Raw genomic sequence first — 23,235 nt, forward strand, 5'->3', positions numbered from 1 at the left:
CGGCTGAGTTTGTTATCATTGCGTGGATTCGCCTTTCTGACTACACGGACGTGCCTTATCCGATGAACCGACGCAACTTCGACCCAGAAGGCGGCGAGAGCTACAACGTTGTGGACATGACCAACCAATGGATCAACGGCGGATGTCCCAGGAATAAGATTCTGCTCCAAGTGGGTTTTCATGCCATCGAGTACACTTTGGCCTACGAAAACGATCACGGTATGCATGCGGATACCGACAACAATGGGTGGACATTCACGTCCTACATCGAAATATGCTCCAAGCTGCAGGAAAAGGGTTGGACAATCGATTGGGACGAGCGAAGCGCGTCGCCATTCGCGTATCGCGGTAAAGAGTGGATTGGTTATGAAAATGAAGTTTCGCTCGAGGAGAAGGCACACTTCGTGGACAGTGAGGGTTTGGGAGGGTTAGCGCTTTTTTCATTGGACGACGATGATTTCAAGGGGATCTGCGGAAAGAAGTACCCTTTGCTGACGGCTCTTTTTGAGGCTTATAGGCCGACCTGGTCCACCGACGACGACCCATTTGCTTTTGCCATCGAGCGCAAAATTGGTGTGGAGCCGAAGTGAAAGAAGAGTTCATTTTTAGTACGAAAGAATACTATAATTAAAGCCCATATGACGAAAGATCTTGTATTGTGTATACCGGAAAGTGAAAGAAAATTAAATATCGATTCCTTCCTGCAATCTTTTATACCCACGCAGACGCAATTAGTGTGAGGCTTAATTGCAGCGTAAAAATCATAAAAATGCGGGGTGGATGGATCAATTCGGAATGGTCTGCTATGAGCTGTTGCAGTGGCACAGCCAGTGGATCTTATGCAGTACTTCACAGTTTATTTGGCGTTTAAAATGAATTACCTACTTATCCGGCATTTACAACCTGCAGGCCTGCAGCAACGACTGCAGAGCGACCCAGGCCTGCAGCAACGACTTCCTCCACCGTTCGTGGGCAAGCGCCTCCGGCCACCAACTTCTAATCGCGGCCATTCCTACATCGTTGTCGATTTAATCCCGCCATATCAACTGGTGCCTACCACGCACGATCTATTCTCTGGACGACATATTAAGTCTTTGTTTGACTCGTCTTCGATTCTAGTGACACGGTCCATGACTCAAATGCTTATGTGAGTACTGGGATTATAAACGTTCTGTCCCAACTTCAACCGTCTTAACACAAGATGTGAGCAAAATAATTTTTTTCAGGCCATTGAGACTTACATCGATTAGAAATGATTCTGAAGATAATACAGCTATCTGTATGTTGGTCCAAGATGTATGACGTTGGCTGGCTCGGTGGAACTTGTTGCTAGAAACCAACGAAAACCGTTTTTGTCGAAATGACCGCAATACCCCCGTGACCGCTCCCCGTGATGAATTACGGTCGGCCGGTTCTGGTGTAGGCTAGCGTTTGGAAACCTGATAATAACAGCCTGTCCAAATTAAGTCAATCATACGGCTATGCGTATGCGCCCCACAAACACAATGTTTGCGTTTGCGGAGCGCGCAAAGAAAGCAACAAAGAAACGCGGGACCGCGGGACGGACGCTAAGGTGGAGCGCGAAATGGAAAATATTTTTATCGCTTATGAGGGGCGCATGCTGGTGGTGGCGCTGGCAACATCTCACCCGCCCAGACGTCGCCCGACCCATCAATCAATGCCGCCCGAATATTGTGTGTATCTGCACGACGGAGGGCGTTTTAATCTCTTAAAAACTAGATCGCCCAAGATAAACCTCCACCACCACCACCTTCGCTCGGGTGGCGATCGGGAGTGGGTGGGTCGGTCCGGTGGCCAACATGCTATACTATGGCCAAACCGATCCCGCGGCCGATCATTGCGTGTCGAGGTTCGGCTCCGTTCGCCGCGTGCTCGAAACACGCGCGGAAAACGGAGAAATCACGACCACGGCGGCCCGTGCGCGTGAATCAGAATCTGAGAAGTGTTTATTTTTCCTATTCTCCGCTCTAGCGGTTTTATTTTGGCTGGGACCCACGGGGCCGGACCTACACCCCACATCATATCTCGTCTCGTTATGCGCTACGGCCGGCGGATCGCGGCGTCGTCGCCGTGAACCGATTGGCGTGAGCGATGAAAATTGTTTTCAACGTCCCCACGTTGTGTGTTGTCCCTTCAATCAACATCCGAATGCTGCTGCCGGTGCTGTGATGATTGCTGTTTAGAAGTGGCCCCCCCGGGGCCGTGTTTTAGTGTTATTATTTCGCTTTCTGTCGTCTGTCGTTGCGCTCCCCATTCGCGCGTTTTATGCAGACCAAACGCGGCCCATCTCCCGAGCTGTCACTCGACTCTTCATCGCCATCTCGGTCGGACGGGACGCACACGCAACCGAGGGGATGGCGAGTGCGGTATGTGGTCATTATTTCGGACAATGTCTAATTGGTTTGATTACCCGGCCGGCGAGGGCAGAAATACGAGAGCGCCCGTGCCGAGAGTAAAAAAGCCGAGCGTGGTATGTTTCGGCGCGTCGTTTCCGTTGCCGGTAACCGATGTTTAAAGCCGATAATTGTTCACCCATTTTGTCCCCGGCCCTAAGAGGGCAGGTTCCACGTGCGTGTGCTTCATTGTATCATTTTCCTCCGACTCATTGTTGCGCTACAAAAGCAGTGTAAATTTGAGACGCAGAACTCACGCCTGGAACGGTACCAACGGGGCGGCCGCGGTCATTCATGCGTAACATTTAAATGGCGCAATGCATGCGGTGGGTGATTGGATTGAAACTCAATTTTCCCAAAGAGAAAATTCCAAATTATCCTAACGCGGCCGCGGGGGCCTCAAAGAAGCGCCGTCAGCATATTTTCACAAAATTGCGTTCTCGTCAAGCAAACTTTTCTTCGCCAACACACACACACCCCAAGCAGAGGGACAAGGATTTTCCATTCCCGACAAAACATTAGCATAATTCGAGTGTGTTTGTTCTTGTCCTGGCGGAAGAAAAATATCGCTCGCGGGTTGCACGGCCGCCGCGGCCACTGATACCGCCCCTTGGATTGCTCATTAATTATTCCCGCGTTTTCCGGCGGGATGAAAAGTGAAAACGCCCGCCTTTTTTCCTTGCGGAGTGGAAAATCAGAGCATCAGACACCCGACGGCGGCGACGGCGCGCCGATTTAATTTCCCGGCCTTGTTTTACGGAATGCTTAAATCAATTCAATTATCGCCCCACGTTCGGTGCTGGTGCCCGAATTGAATTTCCTGTTCTCGCGGCCTCCTCGTGTTGCGTTGTTGTGGAAAATATTTTATTTCCCTCCCACGGCACGGCGGCGGGTTCGGCGGCGGAAAGTGCAATCTGCCTACGGCGGGAACGGAACGGCGGACCTTCTCGCCACCTTCTCCGCCATCGAAATCATATTATTGTGCGATAAAATTCAATTTCCGGAACAATTTTCCCTGCCAGCCGTTCGGGTTCGGCCGTTCCTTGCGTAACGTAAGACCAATGGCCCAAGACGTACCGAACAGTGTCAGCGGCAGTGTCTTATGAGCGGCCTGGAGCGGCAAGGCCGAAATGGACCAACAGCGATGGCGTCGATGCCACACCACAGCCCACAGCATCCGTCCGCCGCCGACGTCTATTGACAGTATTCATATCAGATGTTGAAGTATTCATGGTAATTGAGAGAGCGTAGGCGCGCGCGTTCCCTCCCGAGGTAGCGCACAGGTCCTTTCACACACAGGCCGGTCCTGCCGGTGCCAGAGAGGCACCATTTCCGGTGGCGGGCCCGATGGCCGCGCGTGATGAGGTGCCAGTAACGCGTCCCGAGTGATGCAATCTTCACGACGATACCGGAAGTGCGCCGCGCGACACCGAGCCAGCAGCCAGCAAGAGAAGCACTTCGAGGAACACATTATCGACCTCGTGTAGCCGTCCATCCGGTGTGTCCTTTCAATCCCGGTCCTGTCGTGCCGGTGTCCCGCTCCCGCTCCCGATCCGATCGATCTCTCGTGGCACAAAAAAGAGGCCCTCGTTGAGTGATACCATCAGACGACGACACATTCACCGGGCCATGTGTTTGTCATTTAGGTCTCTGTGGGAACCGATGGGTTTCGAATCACCGGGGCGCACGCGTGTGTCGGAAGCCTACGGAATGGAGCCGAGGGGTTGACAATGAACCCTCTAACCCCCCCCCCCGGTACCGGGGGCTCGCTAATGGAATGGACCCTTTGTCACGCCCGAGCCCCCGGTACCGTATCCGGTGTATCGGGCGGTGGTTTTTGGGGAAGGAAAATATGCCACACTTATGTTGCACTTCCTAATGATTCGTGGGATTTTATTTTAAACAACATATGGAATTAACAAAACGACTGCTCGGTGAGAGAAAAATGTTTTCCCTTTTACTATGATGATTAAAAATCTCATCAGACGGTTGCAACGTGAGGCACACGTAAAATGACTTCATTTTCAATGTGTATCCCTGTGGCCGGTCCCCCGGAGCACGCGCTGAAGCAAGAAGCCGAAGACTCGTTAGTGACACTCCATTCCGCTGATTGCGCTGCTCCCTTTCAATTTCCCAACCGATATCCCATGCCCGGGCCGATACCTGGGGAAAGGAGTTCCGGGTCCGGCCGGCCGGCGGTCTGGGTTGGTCTAAATGTTTCGTTTTAATTATTACCTCGCGTGTAATCACTCGCTACGCTCGCTACATCCCAAAATAAAGGATCTCGCGGTGCCCCACGGGAGCACGGCGATCCTTTCGTTCCTTGCCGATGAACGGATTCTTTTCCCCGGAACGGACCCGGGCAAGGTAGCAATTTAGCGGGCGCCTGCGCCCGGTAATGCGCACATATTTGCCACTACTTCCGCTCCGATAATTGAATGCTCAATGACGTGGCCGCGCTCGGTAGAACTTTCACTTCGGTCGCCGTCGAATTGGCGCGCGCGGTTCGAACGAACTTCGATTTCGCTTTTTTCGTAAGCCAACGGACCACGTCGAGACTTCGAGCTCGGTGGGTTGCGTTCTGTTTTTGCGTTTTTTTTCTTCTTCGAATTCGGGTTCGGGAATTCTCGACTCCATCGCCCGAGACCGCCTTGCCGGATTTTAATTAAAGCTACAACTCCCCGGAGCGCCGGGCCCGTCGGTCGGTCGGGACGGTACGAAATCGAACCCTCAACCTGAACCCCATCATCATCCTCCCGGGGGGGAGGGGGGCGGGGGCCACCGCCGGGTGGGGACGCCCGCAACGTGCATTGACTAATGAATATCGAACATATCGATCGTTTCGGCAAGGGGCGCCCTTAATCTCGTGGACCGGCCGGAATGGGCCCGGCCGAATGGAGTTTTAACGGGGACGGTGACTGCGACTACTACGCAAGAGCTTCCGGTTTCGCTGGTTCTTCAACCGAACACACGACCAGGCTGGTTACATGCTGGTGCATGACCTCAGCCCAAGCGCTGGCGGCTGGCTGGGGCTGTAATTGAATAATTGCGGTCAATCAGGCAGCAGCAGTGACTGCTCGCTCCGGCCTGAGGTCAACCTCGGTTCGTTGGTTGATTGGTCGGTTGGATGTAAATGTTGCATCTTTGTTGCGTTGAGTGTTGTGCATTTTATGCATTCCGCGTTGCCCGATTCCAATCGATACGCGCTCTCGGCGTCAGCAGATAAACAACAACACCCCGGGTCCAGGTCGACGACAATCACGGACGGCGCGAGCTCCTTCAGCTGCTTACGAAAATAAAGCGAACAGCGAACGGCGTAATTGTGAGCCATGCACACGTTGCAGATCCTCGGCAGCGAAGATCCGAGGATGTGCGCTGAGACTTTTATTCTGCCAGCACCGAAAAGGGTCTCCGGATTCTGCGGATCCACGGAGCATGTTCGCTCGCTTGGCCCCGCTCGATCTCTGGGGCCTGTTATTTTAATGAGTTGGCAAGATGAAGCCCCGTACCCGGCCCCAAGCGCCAAGAAGGTCGTTCATCGACCGGATGGGTGGAACAGACAAAAAAAAACATTCCAAACCCTCCAGAACCGGCAGCGCCCGACACTCGAACCCGACGATAATTACGGTGCGTCTGGGACGTCTGGTTACGTCGCTGCTTCCGAAGAAGCGGCTCCCCGCTCCCGAGGACTTGTGCAGAATTGTAGAGACGGCAGGGCAAAAAAGGGCACGATAACACGCACACCCAAAGTGGGGCTGACAAATCAATGCGACAAACTCTTGGTGCGGTGTGGTGTGTGCGTCGGTCGGGGATTTGAAATTCAGATGAGCCATTCTGCTCCTCCGAGTGATGACCTCCGGGTGACCACTTGAGTTGTACTTACTTACCGGCCCGGTTCGATAAAGAGAACGGGGACATTGAAACCCATCAAGGTGACTCACTGAGCAACTGAGAAGGGGCCAGCAGCGTACATTAATCATTAATTTGTGGTTCTTCCCCCCCGGAACAACAAGTATTTGTTTATCATTAGCGCAACATAAGAAGGGGCGGTCGAGGGCACACTAACATAATGATACGCCACCCTCTCGGTGCAGGTGAACGAACTCGAGTGCCCGAAAACTAATGACGACGGCCCAGACACCCGGTCCCGGGGGTTGCATAGAATTATCAGCACGCAAGCCACACCACGTTATCATCACAGCCCCCATTTTAACTGTTTCTCTTTCTTTTCTCTCTCCCGGTTTAGGACCGGCACGTGAAGAAGCATGGCGACGGCCAGCCACTGGTGGACTCCTCGCAGGACTACGTGTTGCTGTTGGGCTACGAAAACCAGACGCACACGGTGCTGCGCTTCAAGCGCAAGCTGGACACTTGCGACGTGGCGTACGACGTACCCATCACGGTAAGCTCTCTCCATCTTCATTACAAGACAAACACACTCCAGCCCGGTGGCCGCCGGTGGCCGAACTGGTGACCGACTCGTGACCGCGAAGTTTGACGGAGAAGAAGTACTTTCGTCCTCTCGTTTATTTTGCGCGCCACGAGGACGTCCGCGCCGTATCACACGGCAAACACGCCCGGTTACGCAAGCGACGCGTATCTCATTACGCGATAAAATAACACAATGCGCAGGAAGGCGATCGCGCCGGGGCGATGCCTCCCCGCTGTCGTATCACTTACGCCAGTCGCCAGAGACCTGTGCATAAATAATAATAATGTTCGACGAGTCCCAAACATCCTTCACGACCGACCGACCGACGCGACGTAACCTTTCGCGGCCACGCGGTCGGAATGTGCTCTCGAGCTCGGTGCGCAGCTCGGCTTCTGAAGTGCTGCACTATTCAGCCACACAGCCACACTTCACAGACCAGTCAGCCGGCGGATCGATCGACGTCTCATTTAGCGCCCGATGGGTGACATAAGTGCCCGAGCTCGAGCCTACCAGCAGCAGCAACAGCAGCACCGAACATAAACACCTCGCGGGGTCTTAAGAAAATAGCGAAAAGTGCAGAAAGCGCAACCGAACCGGGGCTGGGTGTCCGGGCGCGCAAGTCGATCGATTTCTGGGTGCGCGCGATTCACGCAGCCATCATCACCAGCGCCGTCGTCTCGAGACGCGCGAGAGGTTCAATATCTGCCGTCCGCCAGCCATCCGACAGTTGACGTCTTGCGCGAAAGCTTCGTCTGCGACAGCGAGCGCGCCGCGGAGTGAACGGGGGGAGTGATGGGTTTGTAATTAATTTCTCGTCAGACAGATTTAGGCCACGGTTTGGAAAGGCTTGCCGGCGCATGATCGCCTGGCTGGCAGGTAATGCTTTTATGTGCGTTAGCATAACGTTCGACGCGCGTTCGTTTTTGTGGGGTGTTTGCGAAACAATTCAACAATTCGAAAAGCTCGATCCGAGTCCGAACGCCGGAGGGCCGTCAAGGCTGACAATCGGTATGGAGCCGTTTTTTTCTACGGCTGCTCCTTCTTCGTATCGTGAAGATCGGTGCGCGTTGCTTGACTCGACGTTCGATGGCAGTTTTTTGTAGTATTATTTTCAAGCATTTATTTACAGCCACCCGTGAGTGGCGTTTTGTAATTCGGTGATTTTATTTACCAATTTCGGGTGAAGCTCTCTCTCACACGCAACTTGAGTCACCGATGATCGTGGGCCTCGCGGCTAGTAGATATTACGGCTAAATGGATATTTAAATGGGAAATAATGACGTCTACAAGTCGACGGCCATCGTGCCCAATCAATCATTCATATCGACGCTCCATGGAGAACCCATTTGTTTCTCGTGTTTTCCCGTGGTGTTCTGTGGGATGTTGTTTGGGAGTTTTGTTGTTCCCAGCCCAGTTGCCAAAACAAACACACACGCCTCACGGCGCCCAGTGTCTTCGTTGTCGAGCCCGCCCGAGGACCGCCAGACAACGCGTGTGACATCATGTTACACGCGTACAGCGTATTTATGTTGCGTGTTGCGGTTCTGGTCCGTGGTTTGTGTGGTTTCGGGTGGGTTAGATAGGGTCACTCCCCTCCGCCGGAAAATTATCTATTAGGTGTAGAACTTAATTCATGCAGTTTTACAATACTTGGCATTATTCGCTAAATGTCACAAATTTTATTTTTAATCAAATACTCAAATAATCAAATACAAATCAAATCAAATACAAATTATAATTTAATATGTGTTTGATAGCTGTTTTGTTAAAGTGCCCACCTCTTTTTTAAGCATTTTAACATGTCAAGTTTTGTTCCTGGTGAAGTGTTTTTGCGGGGAGTACTTTTTCATTACTTCAATATAAAGAAAACTGCTGTCAAAAGTCATCAAAATTTAGTGGAGGTTTGTGATGAACTTGCTATTACTGACAAAACGTGTCGTATGTGGTTTGCGCGGTTTAAAAGTGATGATTTTGGCTTGCAAGACCAAGAGCGACCTGAGCGGTTGATGACGTAGAATTGACACCATTGATCGATCGAAATGCATGTCAGATGCGAAAAGAACTTGCAGAAATGTTGACCACACGACAGTTTCCAATCGTCTCAGTGCCGAATGACGATGATTGACGGGAATGATTAGAAAAATGTCTTGTGGGTTCTACAAAAATTGAAACATTGAAAGAAGGAAAACCATTCGTGATTTGCGTAAAAAGAAAGGGGTTCTTGTACCGAATCGTCACTGGTGATGAAAAGGGGAGTTATTACAAGAATCCTAAACTCAAAAATACCTGGAGACAGGCTGATGAACCAGGTCATCGCAACCAAAGCGAAATATTCATTGCGCAAAGGTTATGCCGTGCATATAGTGAGATATGAAAGGTATGGTGTACTTTGAGCTTTACAAACCTAATGAAATTATTGACAATTCCATCGACGACAATTCAAACATTTGAAGCAAAGCTTTGGCCAAAAAACGACGAGAATGGGATGAAAGACAAGATAAGTTGATTTTTTAAAATGACAACGCTCGACCCCACATCGTAAAATCGGTCAAAGGTCGGTTAGGTCACAAAAGTCGAATAGAATCTGTAAGAATTAGGTTCTACACCTAATATGAACTGGGGAACCTTTGCAGGGGTCACCGGGGAATCGGTGGAATTTGAAGGGACCAACCCTTCTTGAAGTCGATTCCGGGATTAATTACTTACCTTAATTTTCGATTCATTAAACGATGGTAAAATTATATATTTTTGTGTTAAAATTATCATCAAAAATAAAGTAGGTCAAGAGAAAGAGAGAGAGAGAGAGGCTGTTTCAAACCTATTTTATTTGAATCGCTAATATGGAGGTTATGCGAACACAGGCCTCGGGACCAGGCTATGTTGTGACAGAAACGCAAACAAATTCCACGCGAAAAAGGACCGGCCAACGGTGGTGCGGGGTAGTGCATTGGGCCCCGCTGTGGTGGCCCGTCGTCGTGCTACGTAATTAAAATCCATAAAGCGGCAATTTTCCGTCCCATCCCCGGCCCGGCACCCATCGCAGGCATTTGATTATCTTTCAATCAGGGCACGGTGCATACGCGTGCAAAACGGTGCATCCGATGCACCGGTGGCATCCAAATCCCCACCAAGGCGAGAGGGGCGTGCAGAAGCTCATCCTGTGACCATCGCGGAGGCCCATCAATCCGGCGGGCGCGCACCCATCATTGCGCTCCGACAATTATGCGAACGAGAAAGAGGATTAAATAATACATGTGCTGTCCCGGGCCGTCCCCGTGCCCGGGGCACGGCCCCAAGACGCCACGCCGGGTGCTGATCTGGGTTTCCGCTACGCATCTCGCGCCCCAGAACCGTTCTGCCTACACGCAACATAATTGTGGGGCTACCCCCGGCGTCGGGACGATGATGATGATGCACAGGGCACCCGACTCTCATTGTTTTATGCTTCGGCAGTGGCGGCAACAACTTGACACACACGCCGGCCGGCGCGCTCTGTGCATCGGAAGCCACCAGCATCATCACCAGCGTAATAATCAGCCTCAGCGCCCGGGCTTGGGAACTTGGCCGCCGGTTCCGCTCGCCCGCCATGCGTTAATTGCTTCTCAGAGGCTCAGAGCTCAACGAGGAACCAATCAGCCGCGGCGTGGCAAGTGCTTCCGAAAATGGAATTCTCAGCAATTATCGGCCAGCGATCGAGTGCGCGATCGAAGGAGGGTGCCACTGAGAACGGAACTAACCGGAGCGATAAAATGGCGCACGGAAGTTGGGCGCTTGGTGGCGAAAGAAAAAAATCGCCATTCTGGGAAGTTTCCCGATGCGACGGCTATTAGTTCCCATTTATTAAGTGAGACCTCATCCCGGGTCATCTGCCCCAGGTTTGTGGCGATTTAAAGCTGGTTCCCCGGCTCGATTGAAATTGGAAACAGGAAGAAGTTCGCCAGCATCTTCTGGCGAAGCCCCCGTCTGGCCGCTGAAAAATTCAATAAAACCTCCACAACTCCAGGGGCCGTTTCCCACCGGGGCGTCGCAAACTCGATTGGCCGTCTTGGTCACCACCACCGACCGCAACGCTGCACGCAACTCCACCGAGGCAATCGATTGTCAATTATCAAGAAGTGCGAAGAAAGTGGTCGAACCGAGAAACGCGTTGAAATGACGCGCGCGCGCTCACCGCCGACGTTATGCAAAGGGCTGCCGGGAAGAAACAGGCGAAAGGCAAAAAAGGCTGAAGTCGACGGTGCATACAGAGGGCAAGAAGCCGGGTTAAGCGCAAGACGAGTAGCGCCACGTGGAGGTGTACGCCGCGCCGTCGTCGTCGGCGGGGCACCGAATCGATGAAGGAAACTTCTTCAATCGATTAATTTCCTTGCGTCCGGGAGCGCGCGCGCCGCGCCAGGCCAGGAAGCTGGCACCGGTCTTGCCTCCCACACGGCCAACCCCCCGGGGGGGGGGGGAGGGTTTTCGTAATCAATTTCCGTGTCACTAGCAGATCCCGGGGCGTCGATGCTGCTGCCGTTGCCGTTGCTGCTGCTGCTGCTGCTGCTGCTACTGATAAGTTAGTGACGTCCTATCAGCGAAAGTTCGCCGCCAGCGAAGCATAATTCTGTTTTTTGCTCTCTCTCTCTCTCTCTCTCTCTCTCGCTCGTGTCTCGGGAGATCCTCCTCGGGCGGCTTGCGCGTTTGTTTCTGGCAAACCGTTTTTGCTCGAAAGCTCAATTCGATTTCATTGCAGCCTCTTACTTTGTCGTCGTAATTCAGTTAGTTTGCTGTTGCCCCGCTGTGGCCGACGACCGGCAAGCTTTGCTTGCTGTTTTCAGCGTCGACTTGCGTCACCCCCTCGGAAGCGAAGAACTCGGGGTGAGTTGGCGTACCGAGTTGGAACCAGAATTGGGTCCAAACGCCAAGAAGTAATAGACAGTGCGGATAAATTGCAGAGAAAACGGGTGATTTTCAAACATTTCCCAAAACACCGGCCACGGCCACGGCAACGTGGGCTAAACAAATAGCTTCCTGGCAAGTGCCTATCGCGCCTACGGGGACACCGGCACCTGGCCTGGACGGGCACTGGCCGACCACGGCTAATCAGCATGCTCCACGTGCGCTCAATTAAATAGCAATTGGATTGCCGCCCGGGCCCTGTCCCAACGGGATGTGAAGTATTCCCGTCGGTGGCGAAGATTGAAACCTCCGATGCCCTCACCGCACGACATCGCCCCAGGACACCGCGCGCACTGAGAGCGCGGCGCAGTGTCAATTGCCTATCACTTCTGGGCATACCGATAATAGCTGTCCGCATCCGCGCGAGATGATGTCCGGTGTGCGGAAGATGCACGCGACGACGACGACGATGGATGATGGTTGCCACGGCACACACACACACGCGCTCGGTACTTAGCTATGGTCTACGGGTTTGTGGTTGTCCGCATGAAGACGTGGTCCGCTAACCCCCCGGGGGATTGTCCACCTTGCCGACACGATCGCCGCCGCAGGCTGAACAGCAATGAATTGCATTCCATTCCGGGTTCCATTCGGCAGAGGGAGAGAGAGAGAAAACTGGGGGTGGGGGGGCTGCAAGTGCGTGATTTCATCACTTGCAGGAGAGGCGGTCATCACAAGCCGGTTCTTGACGGCCGACTTCGGGCGATGAAGCTCACTGGGTTCGCGCCGTTAAGCGACACGGCAGTTCAAAGGACATCAGCGCAGCATTACCGGGGAGGGGCCCTTGGGCGGTGGCGGTTTGCCTCGGATTGTCGGGGCAGATGCGGTTGCGTCCAGATTATGTGGCCGCCGGCCCGGTTAATGCGATGCGGTTCTTTGATGACCCACTTCTGGGTGCTGGAGCGCGGAACCGACTTCCTGGTTGCGTTCGTTACTGTGTGTGTGTGTGTGTGCCGTACCGTAGAACGGTTACTTCGGCCCAAAAGTCATGTCCAAGCCATTTGCCAAGTAGGGTAAACGCCGAGGCCCGGAGAAAGAAAGAAACCCTTTCGGCACACGGCAGGACGATGGCGCACGATAAAGTGCTGGTCGGCCCCGGGTCTGTATCGCGTGTGTGTTGGAGCGAAATAGTAGGTTGTTAATTAAGTTTTGTCGTTCGATAGGGCGCTGCTGCGAGCTTCATTTGTTTTTGTCATATTGGTACACTCTTCATATGAACGTATGTAAAGTTTCAGTTCAAGTAAATTGAGTATCGACATGTCACAATATTTTTTACAGCTGTTATGACGTCATCAGTTGATGGAAAACGCTTTCCGCGCACGATTTTTTTTAGGTCTGAAATCAGATGGAAGTCGCTAGGGGCCAAATCTGCTGAATACGGTGGATACTCCAACAATTCGAACGCTAATTTAAGGATTATTGTCATTTTCAAAAAGCTCTTGTGACACGAGCTCTTGTTGCCCTATTGCAAGAAGATGTTTCTCTTCTTCAGACCGTGTCTTTTTTCACGAATTTTCTCTTTCAGTTGGTCTAAAAAGTTACAACAATAATGAAAATTTATTGTTTTACCAGTTTGCAAGTAATCCGCTAGCAAAATTTCATTCGCATCCCACAAAACTGATGCTAACAGATGTTTTAGGCAATTTCTGAAAGAACTCGTTTCGGAAAAAAAAATTACGTTTATATAACGTAATAATTTATTAACTATAATTAATCATTATTAATTACGTATATTAATTAAAATTACGTTCATTTGAAGAGTGTACCTATATAACAAAAAAAAATTGGGCCCTTAGCAGCGCCCTATGGTATCGAACGACAAAACCTACTGAACAACCTAGTACCTCCGGCACTCGGTAATTTGGGGCACAGAACTTCGGAACCATTTGCTGCAACTTTGCCGCTGGCGTCGTCGGCGGCCCACTACCCGGGGCGTTGAGTGTCAAAAGAGCGGGCCACTCTCAGCGTGAAGATGGCGAAGATAAAAGTACACCGTACTTTTTGTAGTGACCCTGGCGAAAGTGTTCTAAACCGAAAAGAGAGAGAGAGTGTGAGCGAGCGAGTGGCAAAGGACCCCTAGTGAAAGTTTGCGCCACAACAACTTCACCCAAAAACTGTGTCCGGCCCCGGCGCGTCTAGAGGTGATCAATTATCTCAATGGCTCACTTATCTCGGCAATTAATTGCGGCATTGTTTTGATTGTGTTTCCCCGGGAGCCAGCCAGCGGGTTAAGTGGTGGTGGTGGGCCACGCTCTTTGACATTATTATCTTTCCCGACCCGACCGACGACAACGCCCTACTGCCGGAACTTGTTAAAATGTGTGTTCGTCTTCTTCTCTCCGATACAGAACGATACGATGCGCGTCATCTACATGTACCACGATAAGGAACCGCACGGAGCGTTCTACACCCCGGGCAGCCTGCCCGATCCGGCCGAGGCGTTCAAGCAGGCCCGGTCCCTCTTCCTGACGCAGCGCATCAACCAGGCCCCGCTCAAGCCGGACGCGCGCCTCAAGACGCTCGAGCTACTCAATCAGGACGTCAGTCTGCCGCAGGGCGACGGCACCTTGCACTGGTGCAAAATGTTCAAGCTGAACGATATCAATCGCAAACATCATCTGATTAGGGTAAGTTCATTTCTGGGGCTCGCTTCCGACTCCCCGTATTCGTTGCACGATCGAACGGGGGCCTGATGGGCCACTATGAGCGCCCCCGGCCGAGGTCCCGCAGGTCCTGGTGGTGATTGCAAATTGGCCACCCATCGGTTGGCGGGCGGCGATTTATTTATCTTTCCAGTTTAGGCGCCGGCCGTGTTCGGCCTTTCCAACTCTCTGTATTGGGGTCGTTGTCGAGTGGCCCAAGGGCCACGTGGTCCCTAGAGTAGAACAAAAGTTTATTTGCTTCCATTCGGTTAGTTGGTCGCGTTTCGGTAAACAGCAAGCAAGAACTCCTTCGCCAGAGAGACACACATTTTAAGGATTCGTTGACCGTCGCCGCCGCCGTCGGGAACCCGGTCTCGACCCGAGAAAGGGGTTTTATTTATGTGGGCAATTCTTTCAATCAGTCCCCCCGCCGGCGTAGCTAAGAAGAAGATGGGGAGTTGGCCAAACTTTCGCCCGCCCGGGCCTGGGAGACAGTAACCTCTGATTGTTGACCTCATCAGCAGGCAGTGCCTGTAACTGATCATCAGCTGATGGTGGCCACCGTCGCCGGTCGCCCGCTTTGCTTGGTTTCATTTTATTAAACAATGAATCACCAGCGTTTGGCCTCGTAAAGCCAACATGCTGGACGGGGCCTTAATAAACATCGCTGTTAAGCGCGGTTTCCGAGGCGGAGGACGTCGCACGCCTCGGTGTCATAAAGCGACGCGAAGCGACAGTTGTTCGGAATGGCCTGCACCGGTCGAACGGACGCGGCGATGAACTCCGGAGCCCCAACAACCGGGACATCGACGGAGAACTTGTGACTGCAGCTCATCAACGGAATCGGAATCACTCGAAACTTGCTCTCCATTATCGTGTGCTCCGTGTGCACGTCTGGCCACTGGACCGAGATTTTGCCACGTGTCCTGCCCCGAAAGACACAGAGCATACCTTCAGATGCAGTTCCGTAGTTCCGGCTCCGAGTGTCGGAACGGGCGAAAAAGTGAGCAGCACCAACCACACTCTAAAGAGAGGCTCCATTATCTTAAAACAACACCGGTCATCATCTGGTAAAACAGTGGCCCCGGGCGCTCCGGTCCTTCCGGGCGCTTTAGTCACTGGCGTTCATTCTGACGGACGGAACTTTTCGGAACGACCAAACCTCGCGCAACCGGATTAGGAGCAGGATTTTGGTAGAGTTTAGAATTAGGCCACTTATTTTATTGGTAGGACTGAATGGTTCGAAAACCGATTCAAAACACGACCACGAACTTGTGAGCTAAGAATTGACATCCCTTTTAGTTTCTTTTCACAGCGTAACGTTACCGAAACCACCGCCGGGCCGACGCTGAAGTACTTTGCAATCAATCGTCCCCACCAAACGTTCGATGCAGAGTGAACATTCCACAATCGAGCTCATGGCAAAAAAGAAATCCTGAAAGCTGCCGTCACGGAGCCACGGTGCTTTCACCGGTTGTTACATAATTATGGTCCCGAAACCGAACCGAAACCGAAGCGGAGCCAGAGTGGTTCCCATCATGACAAACGATGGCGCTAACAAATGGAGTGTAACTGGTCGACAACACACACACACATTCCCTCTTTCTCTCCCTCTCTCTCTCCGCGGGTATCCGTGTGCGCCGGGGGCCATGAATCTACATGGGGGTTGTTTGTTTTATTGATTTGCTGATATTTGAAATCGGTTCCGGAACTCTCGGTTACAATTTACTGCACCAACCGACCGACAGGGCCACGTTTTTCGCGTTAAAAACGAGTGCCGCAAGCGGGTGCAATCCACCGGGGTGGCGAGCGGGTGAAAATGAAAACCACGCGGCAAAGAAAAACGATTGTTATCGCAGTTGCAGTTGCAGTCGCGCGGTGCAGCGAAAAGCTCCCGGGCAAACCCGGACCCGGGCATAATGTTTTGGTTTTGTGGCCCGTTGGTAAATATTAAACCCCCCCGGTTCTAGTTCGGTTCGGTTCACAGGAAAAAAAACACACACACGGACGCTTGGGACGTGCTCGGTGGTTCGTGCACTTTAATTTATAAAAAAAGACCCAAACTTGGCCCACCTGTTAAAACCGCACGTCGGAGGCACGTTCCTGTGCCGGGACAATGTTTTCGGCCGATGTTTGTGAGCCTTCAAAGCGTCCCTCGAGAAGCTTCGAGTTGTCAAAAAACAACCCGTCAGTGAATTGTTTGTGGCAAAATTAAAGTCCTCCTCACTGCGGCAACGTGGAATGCAGTAAATCATCGGCGCCGACAGCCCCCCGAATGGGACTGCTAATGGGACGGCCAATAAACAGTGTTCAGCCGTGGAAAAGCCACGCCGCGCCGCGCTGCATTTGATGCTGCAACCGCGGTGCATCCGATGCAGTTATCTGGTCCCGTTCGCAACTTTTGCCAATTTATCCTCGCCGGGGTTTGACACAGTTAAAGCGCCAGGCCAGGCCGTGGGCCAACCGGCGTTTTCCGGCGCACAACGCGATACGCGATTGCGATTGTTTGTGACCGGCTCGGACTCGGATTGAGCTTTTTCTAAGTTTTTCGCCATTTGCTTTTCGTTCTCCATTCTTTGCTGCTGCTAGGGCATGAACATTCCGCTTTTCCGCAAGCTCCGAAAGGCCCGACAAAAAGCGAGGATAACAAGCGTTTAGATGAGGTTTATTTTAATCATTGGCCGCGCGCTGTTTCGCGTCGACCTCTGTTTTTCCCTGTCCCGCTTTGTTTACTTCTATCTCCGATTCCTTTCGTGAAGTTTGTATTTTTAATCGAACCGTTTTCCTTTTCTATTTGCTCCATCGCGTAGTATCGTTTTCAGGTCCGAAGCGAGGGCCCGGATGGTTTTCAATCCGAACACACACACACGCCGGTTAGTGTGCCGATTTGCTTTAGTTTAATTGCACCCCGGGCCCGGGGTGCATCGGGAACGCGGTCGATTGTCACGACGAATGATGTTGGCACCAGCATCAAACTGCGATCGACCTCCGCTTTTTGTGCCGCCCGCCCGGAATGATGTTTGTCATTAAATTACTTTTCCCAGTTTTTCCTCCTCGGCCCACGGTATCGGTTTTTCGCGTTTCCCGTACTCCGGATCCGGTTGCGCTCCGACGACCGGTGGCGTACGTTGGTCGGCGATTGCAAATCCGAAACGATTCACCCGACTGAAATGCATCCTATCGTGGCCGGTCCGATCATTGTTTATTTGTTCGGTTGTGTCCACTTTTTGCCCCTGTGTGTGTGTCGCAAACCGTTTTTATTTAAATGTTTCCCGGGAAAGGGCTTCGGCGATTTGTCCGACATTTTCTCTTTATTGTTTTTGTATCCCAGCAAGTGCAGCTGATTTTTCGAAGCTTTAGCTGCGGGCCGATGTCCGAATATTGCCGAGGGCTGTGAGTGTGAGTAAATAAACGGTAGTTAAAGGGCAGCCCGGTGTTTGGGGCGTTTGATGTATCTTTAGACTCCAAACCTAGTCTTCGTTCCTTCTGATTAACCCCAACCGGAAGGAGAAACTTTTCCTCGAAGCACGCGACACACGAATCTGACCTTCGGGTGTCGGCCTTCTGCCAGGGCCACTGCAGTCTGCGGGGCTTCGTGATAGATCACCCGAGGGTTGTCTCCGTTCGGCGTAGAAATTAAATATCAATCAAATGAAACAATAATTTTGATCGTTCCCATTCTTTCTCCCGTTGCAGTACGAACCGGTGTTCGATTCGTCCTCGAGCTCATCGTACGTCTATCACATGATTCTGCACGAGTGTCAAGGGTCCTCGCCGGAGCTGGAAATTATGTCACGCGAAAACGGCTGCCCGTGCTACAAGGCGGACCGGTCGATACTCACCTGCAACTCGATAGTGGCCGCCTGGACCCGCGGCTCGGAGGTAAGCCCCGTCGTGCGGTGCAGTTCTGAACGTCATAGAAACGTCACCGCCAACTTTGATGCGCGTCTAAATGCGCTCTCGCGACCGATTGAAGTCACCGTTCGCTGTCAATTCGGTGGCTCGGATATTTTGTAAGCTCTCGTTCTCGTTGAACTGGCGTGACAAATTGCATTTCAATTTTCACAATTACGAACCGTCAGTCGAGTCGACTGTGTCGTTCCCCATTGCGGAAGCCATCTTTCCCAGTTTGGTCGCAGTTGGGCACGGTGCGACATGTCAGACAACCACGCGAAGTACTGGGATGTTCAATAAGTTTTGCGGTTCAATAAGAAAAACACAGTGTTAAGGTTTGAAGTACACTTTGTTATTCAGTATGGTCTCCCTGAACATCAATACACTTGTTTCAACAAGGATTTATTCATGAATCCCTGAAGTGAGAATCTGGAAGGGCTGCAACATAAGCTTCCTTCCAAAATGCTTTGTCCTGAAGGAAACGAATTTTTTTCTTCTAAAAAAAACCGGGTCTTTTCGCGCGATTTTTTTCCTTCAGCTGGTCTAAATGATTACAATAAAATTCAGCATTCTTCGGAAATCTAGTAATTTCGTGGCCGATTTCTGGACACGAACTCGTTTCGGAACTAAAGAACTAGGTTCTCTCCTCTTCTAAGCCTGTTGTCTTGATTCAGGATCATGGTGATAGAACGAAGTCTAATCCATAGTTTTAAATTTTTGCTTCAGTTTAAATATTGCTTACACTGCCCAATGAGATGCCTAGGGCTTCTACTAAATCTCTTTTAGTTACTCGACGATTTTCCAATACGATATCCTGTATTTTTTCTACGACTTCATGTGTTGTGTCTGATTTTGGACGTCTTTGACGTGGATCGCCTTTAAGGCTTGTACGAAGACGTTTAAGTTCAGCTACCCATCTTTTTACTGTACTAGTTACTTAGACAATTTCAACATTCGTCCACAAATTACCTTTGCTTTAAAACCTTCCACAAATAAAAATTCAATCACTGCACGATACTTGTTTTTTTTCCCCTGTAAAAATATACTGTGACACATCGATACTAAATGGAAATGAAACTTCCTTGAAGCGCTAAACTTATTGAACAGCCTGGTCTAACGTCTAACGTGACGTAGACCCTGCCAAGAAACCGCCCCCTTTTTGGGGCCGTTGTAATAAAACTGTACGCAACTTCGGTCGCTCCGGTCGGTCCCCAATTAGTGAACTGTTTCGATCAAATCGAAACACACATAAAACCATCAACCAGGACAGCCGGCGCACCACGAAGCCGACATGGCCGCGAATTGCTGTACCACGCGCACCCGTTCCGTGAACCGGAAGTCCGCGTCCCTTTGTGGCCGGCTCCGTGAGGCTCCCAGACACCTGCGGGACCAGACTGATACGCCGGGCCGGGTGAAAGGTTCCGGGTCGCGCCGGGTTGCCCAGTATTTATGCCCCGCGTCCCCCGAACGCGAACGAAACCTACTTTTGCCACTTTTTCCATAAAACTTTATGGGTTTCAATCAAAAACGCATAAAAACGGAGCGATAGCGCAGGAGCGCTGCCCTTGCAAAAAGAAACATGGATCCCCACGGAGAAAATCGGGTACAGCGATATGGCTGCTTCAGGACTCCAGGGCCGCCACTGTCCTTGTTGTCCTTGTGCCTTGGTTTATTTATAAACATTCATAGACAACCATTTCTCTCCGGCGGCCTCCCATCCCATGGCCCCGGAAAATGGTGTTCAGAGCGTGGCCCCGTCGTCGCGCTTGGCCGTCAATATTTTTACGACTTCTGTTATTTGGTTAGCGCTCGGCCTGGGCTCGGCCAGCGCCATCGAATTACTGGCATGTTTTTCACACCGCACCACGTCACGGGGCCCTTGTTCTTTCTGGCCGGGGTCCAACCAGCCAGGATGGCATGATTGGTGGAAAATGGCGGTGGTTGGGCAATAAATAAATTTTTCGGTTATTGTTTTTTAATAGAGCTTTCAGAGTTGTGTGTCCAATTGTGGCCGGGTCGGACCGGATTTTATGGTGTTCCGATTCCTTTTCTTCGACTCACGCACACGCACACTTCCTTTTGCGCTTTTCCAGGGCTTTTCGTTTCCGAGCCAGGTCGGCTATCCGCTCGAGTCGAACCAGGCCCGGTTCTACCTGATGGAGACGCACTACAGCCAGAGCGTGAGCGAGTACGCGTGGCCATTCCAGCCCAAACCGAAGGCGATGGTGGACAACTCGGGCCTCCGGCTGTTCTACACCAGCACGCTGCGGGGTCACGATGCCGGTGTCCTGTCGGTCGGCATGGACCCGAACTGGCGGCACATCATTCCGCCCGGCCAGGAGCACGTCGTGTCGGAGGGCCACTGCGTCGGCGAGTGCACCCAGCGGGCATTCCCTCGCGACGGCATCCACATCTTCGGCGTCATGATGCGGACACACCAGATCGGCCGACAGATCAAGCTACGGCAGATCCGGGGCCGCGAGGAGCTGCTACCGATCGCGCACGACCGCAACACGGACTGGAACTACCAGGAGTACCGGCGGCTGACGAGCGCTCCGGTGCGCGTCCTGCCCGGCGACCGGCTCATTGCCGAGTGCATCTACGACAGCTCGGGCCGGGCCGCCATCACGCTCGGGGGGCTGACGACGCGCGAGGAGACGTGCCTGGTGCTGGCGCTGTACTACCCGCGCCAGAAGGAGCTCACCACCTGCCACTCGCTGCCGAGCCTGCCGACCGTCATCAATTCGCTCGGCATCAACGAGCTGGTGCCGTGAGTACCTTTACATCACTTCCTTTGCCAGACCGAATCTCCGGGACGGCCCCATCTTTAACTTCAACTCTTCCTTCTCTCTCTCTCTCTCTGCGCGGCAACAGTGGTTCGAATCCGGTCCGGATTGCGTCACCCCCGGAACTGTCGGGGATGACACTCGAGACGCGGCTCATCTCGTACGACTGGCGGAATAACTTCCGCAGCTTCCAGTACGTCACGAGGCGAGGCTCCTTCAAGCCGCTCTGCTGGAGCGCCCGGAACCAGCCGATGCCGGTAAGTAGTGTGGGCTCGTCGTCCCGTAAATAAATGAAATATGTACGGCGCAACCCAACCCCCCGACGGTACCCCCAATATGGCCACCGGTCGGCCACTTGCAAGATTTATTCATCCGCAAAAGCTTCTTCGGGTCGGGCGCTTTGCTGATTTACTGTCCCGGTGAGAAAGCCAACCCCATGGGTTTCCGGGAACATTTCTCGGTGTGTTCCGTAGACTATCGAGAAGTTTTCGAGTGTCCTTCTGCTTGTTGAGGGCATGGAAATAAATTTTATTGATAAGACCCGTAAATCGAATTCCTGAAGCCTCGAGTTCTTCGAGATTTGTTTGCCCTTTGCATGGCATGCAGGTTGGTTGCTGACAATTAGCAGCCCAAGCCATGGGGACATCGGGTTGACCATTTTTGACCTGCCTCTAAAAGTGTCTTCTTTTCCTTCGTTTCATTTTTTTCTTTACGGTGCAGGGTACGGAAAACCTGGAAGGCTTTGCGCCCAACATCACCAAGTCGTACAAGGTCATCCGGTCCTGCAGCTTCATCGGCAGCACGAACGTGGCCAGCAACGTGTTCTACCAGAACGCCCGGAACCGCTACGTGACGGATGCGAGTGCGGACGGGGCGCCACCGCCACCACCGCCCTCGTTGGGTGGTGGCCAGGACCAGCAAGACCAGGACGACGAGGACGATGACGTGGACAGCAACAACGTGATAGAGGGTGCCGCGCGCAGCAAAGTGTACCGCAGTTCGGTCACGGAGTCGATGGGTCTAAGCGGGGCCCCCACATCCTGCCGGCCCGGGGTTGCGGTTGCGTTTCTGTTGTTCCTCATCTTTCTGAACTCCTTCCGGATAGCGACGACGGCGACGTAGGGCAGCATGCGGGGACGGTGGGCAACCGATCGGCAGGACTGAACCGGAACCGGAGATAGAGAAACAGAGCGAAAGAGAGAAAGATAGGAAGGGAGCGAGAAACCAATACAATAAGTAGGCAACAAATTACACAACTCTAATCACACACTGTCCTGAACGGCGGTCGGACCGCAGCCGCGGCCGACGCCCCGAACCACTCCCGTCGAAGTGCCGCCGTCTATCCGTGACACACAGTTGCCGTCTGTCTGTCTGTTATCCTGTGTTTGTCGGTGTACATACTGCGTGTAGCAGCGTTGAGCAGGAGCAATGATTTTATCAATGTGACCTCCTATCCAAACCTAGCCTCCCGTGTCCCGTGTGTAGCTCCAGAGTTACCTTCGGTGGGTCCACCAGGTGGACCCGCGCAGCGAATTGTATTTGTAGCACCTCTTCGTCCTGCTGCCGGGAGGGGCCCAACGAACGAAACCCAACCAAAATCCGTGTCAAAGCACATAAAACTCGAACTAAAAACGAAACCCTCTCAGTCCGCGCCTACTATGATGCGGCGATGATGCGATGCGCGCCTGTTTGTACATAGGAAAAGTAGCCGTATTTTGTACAGAAAACAAAACAAGAAAAACACAGTAGAGCTGTAGCTGACACGTAGAAACTGCAACTGCAAACGGTAGTGAAGAAAGAAAAAATGCAAAAAGCAACAAAAAAAAATTCAAGATGGCGTCGTAAATTCGGTAGAAAACCAAAAACATTTGGTTTAGATGTGTCAACACAACACTCTGATGTGTGGTTTAGGTGCTAGATATTAAGGAGCGCGCGCGCGTTTGTTTGTAACTATTAGGTCGCTCGCGAATGTAGCTCCCGAACCGCGGAAGATGTGTGCACTAATGTCGCCCCATTCTAGTTTTCTATCGCAAAGGAACGCGCCGTGTAAGGTTTCGAAGCACACACACACACCCAGCAGAGACACATCTGTTTCGGGTCAGGCTTTGTGTTTTTTGGGTTTCGGTTTT

At 52.2% G+C, this 23,235-nt stretch overlaps 1 protein-coding gene across 1 annotated transcript in view; it reads left to right on the forward strand.

Annotated features, from left to right (window-relative positions):
• LOC128278509 (MOXD1 homolog 2-like) overlaps positions 1-22,228 on the forward strand; it is a 79,434-nt gene extending 57,206 nt beyond the window's left edge. The window contains exons 2-7 of the mRNA XM_053017239.1: positions 6,661-6,816; positions 14,133-14,411; positions 18,123-18,308; positions 20,414-21,090; positions 21,195-21,363; positions 21,827-22,228. Coding sequence (XP_052873199.1) covers positions 6,661-6,816; positions 14,133-14,411; positions 18,123-18,308; positions 20,414-21,090; positions 21,195-21,363; positions 21,827-22,228 — 1,869 coding nt within the window. The remainder of the gene's footprint in view (positions 1-6,660; positions 6,817-14,132; positions 14,412-18,122; positions 18,309-20,413; positions 21,091-21,194; positions 21,364-21,826) is intronic.
• The last annotated feature ends 1,007 nt before the right edge of the window (positions 22,229-23,235 follow it).

The sequence above is a fragment of the Anopheles cruzii genome, chromosome 2, assembly GCF_943734635.1.
Source record: "Anopheles cruzii chromosome 2, idAnoCruzAS_RS32_06, whole genome shotgun sequence".
NCBI lineage: Eukaryota > Metazoa > Arthropoda > Insecta > Diptera > Culicidae > Anopheles > Anopheles cruzii.